The sequence below is a fragment of the Eretmochelys imbricata genome, chromosome 1 (genome assembly GCF_965152235.1).
Source record: "Eretmochelys imbricata isolate rEreImb1 chromosome 1, rEreImb1.hap1, whole genome shotgun sequence".
Classification (NCBI taxonomy): domain Eukaryota; kingdom Metazoa; phylum Chordata; order Testudines; family Cheloniidae; genus Eretmochelys; species Eretmochelys imbricata.
The window spans coordinates 345,970,837-345,983,070 of record NC_135572.1 but is presented as its reverse complement, the minus strand read 5'-3'; the positions used below and the strand labels follow the sequence as shown (position 1 = coordinate 345,983,070).

Sequence of the window (12,234 nt, the reverse complement as noted above, 5' to 3'; positions counted from 1 at the left end):
CCTTCCTTGTTACTATCACCTCGGCGAGAAGAGTTGGTGAACTGGAGCCATGATGGTAGACCCACCTTTCAGTTTTCCACAGAGATAAGGTCTTCCTATGACTACACCCTGAGCTCTTGCCAAAAGAGGTTTCTCAATTTCACATCAATCAAGCCATTCATCAATCTGTTTTCTTCCCCAAACCATATGCATCTGCAGAGAAGTGTTGACTCCACTCCCTCAAGGTTTGCTGAGCTTTGGTGTTCTACCTCAGAGAACAAAACCATTCAGGAAGTCCCCTAGACTGTTTGTTGTGATAGCAGAGACACTCAAGGGGCAGGACATCTCCACCCGTTAAATCTCCAAGTGGATTTCAGGGTGTATTAAATTCTACTACCAACTATAAAGTCCACCTCCCCCTCATGCCAGTCATTGACATATGTAAAGCAGCCACCTGGATTTCCATACGTGCCTTCACTCTACGTTAGGCAGGACTTGGCAGCAGTACTGCACTACTATTCCATCCTCATCCTCTCACCCTCCTCCAAACTATGTATTGCTTGTTAATCACCCTCAGTGGAATACAATAGGGACCATCACTCGAAGATGAGGTTACGTACCTGTAACTGGAAATTTTTCGAGATAAGTAGTCCCTATCTGTATTCTGCTTCCCACCCTCCTTCCCCTCTGTTACAGATCTGCCAGATTCACAGTAGAGAAGGAACTGGAGATGCGGTTGGTGCGCCACGCCCGTTATCGCCTTGGATGGAAGCACCAGGTGAGCCAGGGCGCATGCGTGGACAAACGGACACTACTTTCAAAATCACCACCTCCGGGTGCATGGTGTGCATGCGTAATCTTCAGTGAAATACAGATAGGGACCACACATCTTGAAGAACCTTCAGTTACAGATAAGTAAACTCCTCTTTCTAGCTGCTAAACATTAGAAAACGTCAAAACATATTATGCTTTCCTTAGCTTACTCTTACATGGAAGCAATTGCTCCCAAGTTGCTACCAAGATGTTATGAAACTGCAAATGAAGTGGGGATAGATGGACTGTGTGATGGTTAATGTGGTGGAAGGTGCTCCACAAGACGTTAAGATGTGGCCTGCGTGATATGAAAAGATTTGAGAGCGGTTCTGTTAAAGGATAGGACTTCTTTGTTTATTATCTAAATAATTCAGAGTGCATTTTGTCCAAGGAGATGTGGTTTGACTATTAGTCTATTTTGAAGGGTTTCACTTATCTTGCATGTGTGCTTTGTGCAGCTTCCTAGTGTAAACTGAAATGAGAAGTAGAATGGCTTATCTTGTTAAAATTCTAGCTCAACAACTAGGTCTACTGATTCTGGGTAAATTGCTAGATCTCTCTGCCTCCATGTGTAAAATGAGGAAACTTACCTACCTCTCATGCCGCTCATAGAGCACTTTGAAGATTGACCATGTTATAAAGCAGGGGTTCTCAACCTTTTCCTTTCTGAGGCCCCCCCAACGTCCTATTAAAAACTCCATGGCCTCCTTGTGCCCCAGCAACTGTTTCTCTGCATATAAAAGCAAGGACCAGCGTTAGGGGGTAGCAAGGAGGGCAACTGCCCGGAGCCCCACGCCACTGGGAGCCCCACGAAGCTAAGTTGCTCAGGCTTCAGCTTCAGCCCCAGTGGAGGGGCTCGGGCTTCTGGGCTTCAACCCCATGCAGTAGGGCGTCAGCTTTTTGCGCTGGGCCCCAACAAGTCTAATGCCGGCCCTGCTTGGCAGACCCCCTGAAACCTGCTTGTGGCCCCCCAGGAGGCCCTGGACCCATGGTTGAGAACCATTGCTATCACTGTTAAACTAAAAGGGAGATGGGGCTACCCAGAACTTATGGCTAGCAATGGAAGCTTTAAAAAAATCTTTGGGTTTCAACAAATATTTGCTGCATAAGTCTTGACCTTAACGTTGGCAGGATTTTACTTGTAAATATGGATTTAAATCAGAAGCCCTTACTAAAGGGCAATTTAATGCTCTTGATGCTAGAAATTATATACTTGTGTTCAGACAGGCTTTTTAGCTGAGGGCTCAACAGCCTTATCTAAAGTTCACTATCAGAGGGGGAGTCCAATTATTATGGCACTATTACTTCTTATTTACTTAATCAATACTGTATCAATAGTATTCATGTAGTGAGTGTCCTACTGGAGGTTTGAGGTGTGGGAAGATCTGAATATTTAATAGCATTTTAATTTCTGCCCATAAGTGGTCAGAAGATTTTATTTATTTATTTTATATATATATATATATATAGGGGGAGGGGGAAGGAACCTAGTATCTGTGAATGCTCCTGTCATGGGGTGATCCCCACCTGGAATGCCCTCCTGTAGCAGGCCATGACACAGTAGTTGCACCTGCCTCAGTTTCCCTATCAGAGTCCCCAATAGCTCCACTGGAAGCTTTCTTGCCCCAGTGTAGCCCTCCAGGGGGCCCGTTTATTATAAAAACATAGTGCAAAATAGTCCTTTACAAAAGTCCGTAAACATAGTCCATTTCTCTAGCATAGTCCAAACAGTAGAGACAACATACCAAGTCTAGCCTCAGTGTTTCTCACTCCCAGACTTTAGCCCTCCCTGGTCCTCTGGCTTCAGCTCTCTGGCTCAGAGAGCCAGCAGGTATCTCCCTCTACTGCTCTGTGTTCTACCCTCTCCAGCATTCTCAGGCTCAGGAATGTCAGCAGGCTAGCCTTCCGCTGGCTTCCGTGATAATTCTTCCCTCTTTTCATGGAGGACCTGCAGAGAGCTTTCTGCTCTCTGGGCTTTTCCCCAGTGACCTCTTCCAGTTGCCAGCTCCCAGGCAGCTCTCACCTGCCCTTTTCTACCACTGGCCCAGGCAGTTCTCATCCTCCCATTTCGCTGACTGACTCACGCTGTTGTCAGGCTCTCAGGTGGCTCTGACTCACGAGGTCTCTCTCACCTCTAGGGCTCAGGTGACCCTCTTTTAAGATGAATCAGGAGGCAGCTTCATTTTAAAGGGCCAGTGTCACTCTGTGATAAGTCCATTTTTAGTATACTAAATAAACTCAGTACCAGAGCAATTGAAACTGTGTTATCAGGAGTTGAAAAAAATTAATGTGTTTAATTGCACTTAGACACTTGAAGGGTTTTTTTAACCTGTCTTTCTCGAAGGACTATCCAGCATTCCGCTGTACAAACAGCAAAGTGACCGTCCAGCCTAGCCCTTACCTGAGCTACCGACTGCCCAAGGACTTTGTAGACCTTTCTACTGGAGAAGATGTTCACAAACTAGTTGATTTTCTCAAACTGGTAAGCAAACCACAATGGAGGGATTTCTGACTACAGAGTCTGTAAACCAAGAGCACTAAAGCGCATGGAATTATGGTATTCTGATATAAAAGGATTACAATATTCGACTTGTGAAATAAAGATTTTTTTTTTTGAGAGAGAGAGAGAGAGAGCGCGGGGTGTGTGTGTGTATTTTTGGACTGATTTATTGTTTTTACTTGTAATAACCAAGAACAAACTGTACTTTATTATTACCTTATCTTAGGCAAAGCTACTGCATAATATAGACTATGAAAATGTGACTGGAAGACACGCTCCCTTTTTTGTTTAAGATTGTCAAGGTTCCTCCCCCACTCTGAACTCTAGATGTGGGGACCTGCATGAAAAACCTCCTAAGCTTATCTTTACCAGCTTAGGTCAAAACTTCCCCAAGGTACAAAATATTCCACCCTTTGTCCTTGGATTGGCCGCTACCACCACCAAACAAATTCTGGTTACTGGGGAAGAGCTGTTTGGAAACGTCTTTCCCCCCAAAATACTTCCCAAAACCTTGCACCCCACTTCCTGGACAAGGTTTGGTAAAAAGCCTCACCAATTTGCCTAGGTGACTACAGACCCAAACCCTTGGATCTGAGAACAATGAAAAAGCATTCGGTTTTCTTACAAGAAGACTTTTAATAGAAATAGAAGTAAATAGAAGTAAAGAAATCACCTCTGTAAAATCAGGATGGTAGATACCTTACAGGGTAATTAGATTCAAAACATAGAGAACCCCTCTAGGCAAAACCTTAAGTTACAAAAAAGATACACAGACAGAAATAGTTATTCTATTCAGCACAATTCTTTTCTCAGCCATTTAAAGAAATCATAATCTCACACGTACCTAGCTAGATCATTTACTAAAAGTTCTAAGACTCCATTCCTGGTCTATCCCCGGCAGAAACAGCATATAGACAGACACACAGACCCTTTGTTTCTCTCCCTCCTCCCAGCTTTTGAAAGTATCTTGTCTCCTCATTGGTCATTTTGGTCAGGTGCCAGCGAGGTTACCTTTAGCTTCTTAACCCTTTACAGGTGAGAGGAATTTTCCTCTGGCCAGGAGGGATTTCAAAGGGGTTTACCCTTCCCTTTATATTTATGACCAAGATAAATATAGGCTAAGTGGGAATGTGCTGTTTGAATGGCTGAAAGTTTAAAAAAAAAAAATTAGTTTTTTAATACCAAAATAATTTTGTAATGTCACAAGAAGTTTTAAACACTTTAAGCATTTTTTTCTTCAAACAAACTTAATTTCTCAGTTCTTTTTTCAACAAATATACATGACTTGTTCATTGGCTGAAATGATCTTTTTGCCTCCTTTCAACCTCTTTAGGCAGTTTGAAAGATTTTAACCAAGAGTAGTATTCTGTATAACAGCAGTCTCTCAAGCCCCCAACCACTCACAACTTTGTAGGGCAACACAAATAAATCAAATTCCACTCAAAAGCTGCAAGCTACAGAACAGTGTAATGAGCTGTGAGAGATGCACTTTTTACATGTTACGTGTCTTAGATTGTAAGTCCTTCTTCAGGGCAAAGATTGTCTCTATTCTCTGGACGATTATATATAATAAAAACAAATTGGTGCTTTTTCCAGTCTAGATTGCAATGTTCCCCACTTCCATTGGAAGACTACTCCTCAGTCTAATACAGGGGTCTCAAACTTGAATCACCAGGAGGGCCACATGAGAACTCATACGTTGGACTGAGGGCCGCATCACTCCCACCCCCGCCGCTGACCACAGGGTGCAGCAGGGGGCTCAGGGCAGGTGGTTGGGGTGCAGGAGGGAGTGCGAGTGCAGCAGGGAGCTCAGGGCAGGGAGTTGGGGTGCAGGAGGGAGTGCTTCCCTGTTCCTGGCCAATGGGAGCTTCAGGGGAAGTAACCACAGGCAAGAACAGCTCACGGAGTTCTCTGCTCCCCCTCCCCCCAGGGCCGCAGGGAAACGGTGCCTGCCGCTTCCCGGAGCAGCGCAGGGCCCTCAGCATCACGGGGTTGGTAAATCCGCAGGCCAGATCCAAAGCCCTGAGGGGACGGGGCCGTTGTTTGCCCACCCCTGGCCTGGAGGTAGGCTGGGAACGTGGCATGCTGGGGAGGGGATGGAGGGCGGGGCTGTGGGGAGCTTGGTGGGCTGCAGGGAAGAACCCCATGGGCTGCATGTGGGCCACATGTTTGAGACCCCTGGTCTAATAGTACTTGCTATCAGAAATCTTTTTACATCTGTTGTAACTTCCCCCTTTTCAGTTTCATCCCATTACTTCTAATTACTCTCCTTTTGTACCAGCACAAATCTCTTCCTTACCAATAGTGAAGGATCTAACTCTCTATCTTCGACATTTTGAGGGGAGGCAAAGCCCAAGGATTTGTTTGGCATCAGCCAACTATAAGACTCCAAGTATCCTCAATATTAGCCGTCAACATTTATCCTTAAAATACGTTTTTGATGGAAAATTCCTGACTAGCTCTGCTCAGTGGTCAAATTGTACTCTGGTCCTCAGGTAGGCAGCCCAAAATATCAGGGATTGAATGAATCTCTGGTCTGACCTTCTAATGAAGATTAATTACTCATTGGCCCTCAGGCACAGTGTTAGGGCTAAATAGGCCCTCAGGATGGTGTAGACTGAAGTCTCATTAACAAAAACTTCGCTAAAAATTTAGCTGTTTTGGTGAATCCTCTCTATAGAGAAATATACTCAAGGAGCCATGAGTTGAATGGTACTTTATAGTGGGGTTTTGAAGAGCATGATCTTATGCTCAAGCCAAAACTAATTATTAGTACTTCAAGTCACCTCTCCAGCTATGCATCTTTGCAGGTCCTGATTGTATAGGAGTGTAAAATGGAATAAATTCAGTTCTCAGAAACATTCAAAGGAGGGTGGCAGTGTTAGGTGCTGTGGTAATGACCTAACAATGACTCTCTTGCCTTATAAAGTCTGCTAGTAATATGTATTGTGAAGTTCAGCTATGAGCTAGAACAGTGGTTCCCAAATAGGGGTTCGCAAAATGTTACAGGGGATTCTGAGGAAAAAATTCCCTAATGGCGGACAAAGCTGTCCCTCGGGACCCCAGGCAGCACTTGACTTCCAAGAACTAAACAGATCAAAGCAAGCATATCTATCACACTGTGGAGATTTAAACTTCAAGACTCCTTATAAGAAATGGAAAGGGAGGTGGATATTTTTTGCTGTTTTTAAAATTAAGTAGGCAGCTAGTGTTGTTTTTAAAATTATTATGAAGAACAAGTTTAAGCTTTGTTGTAATGTACATTGTTTGCCTGGAGTGCTCAAGACCTGAATGCTTGTGTAGGAGGAATTCTTTGAACTGGCTTCTTAAATACCTTCCTGCTGTTTCACATCTGATACTCCTTGATGAAATATAGGAGCCTTGTCTTACAACAGGCTTATTCAAAGTGATACGAGCTACAAAAGTGAGATCTTGGAAGAGTGTTGCCATTTTCATAATGTAATAAAAATATTGTAATGATAAATAATAATAAATAGTGTGTAATCATGTCATAAAACAAATTTTATATTTCCAAGATCACTGCTTTTATAATTTATACTCAGGTAAAGGAGAAAATCTCTGGAGATATTCATTTTTAGGAGGGGTTTTGCGAGACTTGACATTTTAGTGAAAGGGGTTCACAGCTTGTTAAAGTTTGGGAACCACTGAGCTGGAAGGATCAGAATTTGCATTTAGAATTCGTGATATTGAGGCTTATCTGAAGCTTGCTGCCCTAGCCTATGGTGCAGGCATTTTCAGCTGCTAGCTGAGAAGCTTGATGGAGGGACTGCAGAACCCACTGCAGTCACATCTCTAGGTGCCCTAAAAAGAGTTAAGAGGAAAATAGATTGTGTTGTCCCAGGGCCAGAAGAAAACTTTTAGTATATGTATTACTGAATGGGGAGGGGTTGCATTAGGAAAAATTTGCAAGTGCAGCCTTCCCCAAAGCCTAAGCAACAAGCCAAGCCCATTAATCCGATTAATGTACTATCTTCAGCAAGCTAACATTCAGTATCTCTCGTTCAGGCAGTGGCTGATGGGAACGCTATCTAATCTGTATAGTTTTCGTGGTGCACCTATTGCTGAGATCTGTGTATTCCTCATATGAAAGTCGCATAGGGGAGTTTTGCATTGAAGTGCCTAGATACCATAGTGATGAGCCTTTTGAAGATCTAGACTCTTAGTGGTAGGTCATCTGCTTTGCAGTGTGGTACAACCAGCAGCTTGTCACACCTAGAGACTTTCCAGTTTCAGGATGCAATGCAAGAGGCACCTGTGTGATCAGATTTGTTTTTGATGGTGAATGTTGGTATTACCCTGGCTGTAATTCTTGGATTTCCAGAGTTCTTGTTTTGGGGAGCATTTTTATTGGTTGACATTGGGATGTGACAGATTCTGTTCCCTATTGTAAATAAAAACCTGTGTTGGTTTCCAGTAGGGAACAGAATTTGCTGCATCCCAATGTCAATCTCTGGAAAATATATATAATGTTAGATTGGTGCCTTATTTAAGATAAGTTTATCTAACACTGATATTAATTTTCCTGTTTCCTTGACAGAAAAGAAATCAGCAAGATGATGACTGAGGAACCACGAAGTGTAAGATGAAATTTAAAACAAGAAATTTGGCTAATTAAGGCCACATAATAGAGTAGCTATTCAAAGCCATCAATTTAAAGAATTGCTTGTTTTTTATATTCATCTGAAACAACTGAAGAGATACTAATCTAATGTGTGTATTGGTTTAATAAATACAAATTTTAGGAAACCATTTTGGTATGGTGACATGGTACATCGGCCTGTGTTGTATGATACAACATCCTTAGATTCCAAGTTAGACGCTTGTACAAATGCCACAATGCAAACAAGTCAAGCTCTGCGTGCATCTAAGTAATCAAATCCCCAGTCTTGAAGATTGTGCGCACCCAAGTCATTGAGCTTTACTGAAATTGTAAGACTTTCACTCATGTGTCAGTACATCCTACAAATTTAACTCTTGTGCAGTCAAAATGTCAATGCTTAGACACAGACTATTTTAAAGCAGTCTGGTTGTAGGGAAACAAAAAAAAATTCCTTTAACTTTGTAAATTTAATTTAAGTTTTGAGAACACTTTTTTGTTGTTTTTATAGACGAGAAGGTTGAAAAAAAATAATTTTTTCTCAGTAAAGACCACCAATAGTGTATTTCACGTTAAAGATAAAATAGATTTAATCCATTAATATTTGCTAAACAATTTACCAACAAATGTGGATGTCATTGATATTTTTCTAAATCCTGAAAGCACTGTGAAATGAAGTAGTGTTTTTCAGAGTGCAGATGTAGTTGGGAAATTTGCAGAAACGGGGCACTTCAGAAACCAATTTAATATTTGAAGCTGTGTTTTATTCATTTAGTATAAGTTTCAAGCAATCAGCTGTGGCTTCATACAGTGAAGTAAGCCTGTGTTTAAACTCAGTTCTGCTCTTATTGCATCCAGTGGCCAAAATCTCTGGCTTTGATGGGAAAAGGATTGGCCCTGTAATTTATGATGGATTTTGGATTCATTGGGTGCTTCAGCCCCCTCTAGTGATAGGAGACAGCTTAATGCAGTGACTACGGAGCTGGGAAACCTGGGTTCTCTGGCAAGTTGGTAACAAACCTAGGAAAGGGTTAAATAATTTGGGTAACTCCATTTTTGGGTATCCAGCTTGATAGGTGGGGCCTTATTTTCAGGAGAGCACAGCATACTCATCTGCAGTTGAAGTGCAAACGAGCTGCAGTTGCTCCTTGGCTCTGAAAATTTGATCCTAATTTGTCTCAAACTGGCCATCCAAAAATCAACAGCTATTTTAAGGAGTTTAGTCCTTTGCATCGCTGTTCCTCAGTTTTTCTATAAAAAGGTAGATAATACTTAGAAAATTGGTCACTGCTTATCCCTCTGTGGTTTTAGTTTTGAATGATCATTACTTGTGGCATAGCGCTGTAATATACATCCTGATCTACCATATGTGCTCTTCAAACATACATCTGGAAGATTGCTGTCTTTGATATGGAGGAAGTAACAGACAATGGCTCTTGCAGTCTGAAATTACAAAATGTGTTTCTTTCTGAAGCTTGAGGTGCATATTAAAGAGTTGCCATTTAAGCATGAGGTATCAAATGTTGCTAATTCAGGTAGGAATCACTTAAAAAAACAACAACAAAGGAAATGTTCAGAAAAATCATATATTTTAAGGTGGTGGGGCTGGGGGGCTATTACAATCATCCAGTCAGACCACCTGAATAACAAACCATAGAATTTCACCTAAGAATTCCTGCATTAAGTCCATAACTTCTGGTTGTGTTTTGAGCATGCCTGTAAGAAGACACCCAACCTTCATTTGAAGACTTCAAGTACTTCTCAGGTAGAGAATCCACCCTCACTGTTTGTCTTCAGCTTCCAGCCATTGGATCTTGTTATTTTTTCTGCTATATTGAGGAGCTCTATTCTCAGAAGTCTTCTTGTAGCCCTCATAAAGGAGGGTCATAACATTCTTCTGGAGGTACTTAAGACCATGAGAAAAATTAATAATTCTCTTTTTGGTCAGACAAAGGTAGGCGGGGTGTCAATACCATTGCCCCAGGACAATTTTAACCTTTCCAATCCTCTTTTTGAATATTTCTCTACTTCACTCTATGTCAGGTCATAGTGAGATGAATTTCTACACAGAACCATGATGATTACTGAAATACAAGTATCCATTTCATCAAGGCCATGTTCATAAGTGAATAATTCTATTGACTACTTATGTGAATGAGGGCTGTAGGATCAGATCCTTACATTGTACAATTAAAAATGTAAGCAAACATTATTTTAAATTTGAAGTACATGGGAAGTATAAGGAAATTATTAGAGAATGGAGGTAGGTGCATGCAGGGTAGTTGTGCAGACAGTGAAAAGACACTTTGCCAACTAGTAACATCTTTTATAAAATGCTGGAATTGCTCAGGGTCTGATCTATGCATCATCTCAGTGGGACAGTCATGGTTCTTGGATTGCAGTTCTTCCCAGCGTGCTAAAGAAAATTCTCCCCATTATGCCTCAGTCAGTAGTAGCTGTGTTTAATTTCTTAGCTGGACATCAGTCTTAACAATATTCCAATATTCTTTTAAAAAATTACCAAGAGTAAAAGTTACCTCCAGTACAGTGTGCCTACTTAATGAAGAGGACTCTGATGAATATAGCCTTACTCCTTCCCTTGGCCATGGGGGCTCTTGTAGTTCCTTTGCTTTCTTAATATCCCCCTCATCTTTCCTAATCCCACTGATAAATGGTTTGATTAATCTCAACATCAGAAAAAAACAGAAAATATAATAATGAACTGAACCAAAAAAATCACCTTGCTCTGCATAATATTTTACATGATTCAGATTTGCAGATTTCATTTCTGAATGTGCTGCTTTGCCAAGTCTGGAAAGGGAAATATGAACGAGGTAAGTATTCTTCTCCCTCCCCCCCATACCACCTCCTTTGGCAGAATGAATACCACCTGTTGGATGCTAGACACCTTATATGGCCATAAAATTATCCTCACAAACATATCCAACATTCTCAGTCAGGCACTCTGTGTAAATCTTTCACATATCCTTCTGTGCCCATTATGGCTGACACCCAGGGCACCATAGTAAGCATAGTTGAAACCCAATGAGAGACAGTCGAGTGAGAATATAGACATTAGGATAAAAGTCACAACACAGCCTTTAAGTGGCAATGCATATTGCCATGGCATCCTAAAGAATGTGGTATTCACTAACTCTGTGTAAAGGCTCTTTTGGTAGATCTATAAAAGGCTAACAGACCCTTCACATGTAGTGAGATCTTGGGTAACATTTTTACTATAAAGTACTTATTACAGTAACACCCAGAGGATCAGGGCCGTATTATGTGTGATGCTCTGCAAACAAAGAGTGTCTGTGGTGTTTGTCATCTTACAAAGGATGGGGGAGAGGAGGACAAATATGTCTTGCATATACATACATACACTTACTCTGTTTTGTATTTTATAAATATCAGCTTTCCCAACTGACCATCAGTCTATCGCCATCCTTGGGGAATTCTTGTAGGTGTCAGGGGCAGAAAGTAGGCTTAGAGGAGAGGGTAAAAGCTTTACAGATCGGTTCCATGCGTAAGGCATAGCAGAGGAAAGCATGGATCTTTGTAGGAGGAGGGGACAAGCTGTCAATGCTGGCATTGTTGGTAGAGCAGAAATGGGCAAGCATAGATAAAAATAGAATTTGCTTCCTTAGTACACATTTAAGCTAGTTCCCTTTAACATGCTTACGCAACTCTTGATGTCTCTTTTCTAGCTGGAGGGGAATGACATCTGGCTGAGTGACATCTGCTAGTGTGGCAGCCAAAATGTAAATAAGCAAATCAGCCCGGCAAAGTTCTTCATTCTGAAGTAGCAGGGTCCTGCAGATAGGGCTGTGTTTGGATAGCATTTCTCCTCAAACCTACTATCATTTTAGGAAATAACACTGGAATAGAATACATATCTTTGGGTCTTTGAGATGATGCTTAAAAGTATAATTGAGGGGCCACAGTCACACAGTTTTTGACACATTATGAACCCTAGATAAATCCTGACGTTAGAGGCTTGGTATCAGAGTGCTTTAAATAAGTTTAGATCATTTTTACCCTATATACATTTGAGGCTTAAACGGTGGCTATTCAACAATATCATGAAACTCCTTTCTAAATCTTTTAACATGTTGTGTGTGGGGGGCGGTTCTTTGGGATGTTTTTGTTTTTGTTGTTGTTTAGTGAAAACTCAACCAGAAATTGGATTTGTAGCTCCTTTGTTACTGATTAATTTTGTTAGCTCCCTCAGAAGAATACAGCCTTCAATATCATATGCTAATCCTGAGACTGGATGTAATTAAAATTGCATTTATCTGCATAACACAATTGTGGGATTCTTGTT

The 12,234-nt window shown here is 41.4% G+C and overlaps 1 protein-coding gene across 1 annotated transcript in view; it reads left to right on the top strand.

Moving 5' to 3' along the window:
* The window catches only part of CDC123 (cell division cycle 123), a 74,225-nt gene extending 66,166 nt beyond the window's left edge, over window positions 1-8,059 (top strand). Inside the window, exons 12-13 of the mRNA XM_077836537.1 lie at window positions 3,137-3,274; window positions 7,851-8,059. Coding sequence (XP_077692663.1) covers window positions 3,137-3,274; window positions 7,851-7,877 — 165 coding nt within the window. The 3' untranslated portion in view covers window positions 7,878-8,059. The remainder of the gene's footprint in view (window positions 1-3,136; window positions 3,275-7,850) is intronic.
* The last annotated feature ends 4,175 nt before the right edge of the window (window positions 8,060-12,234 follow it).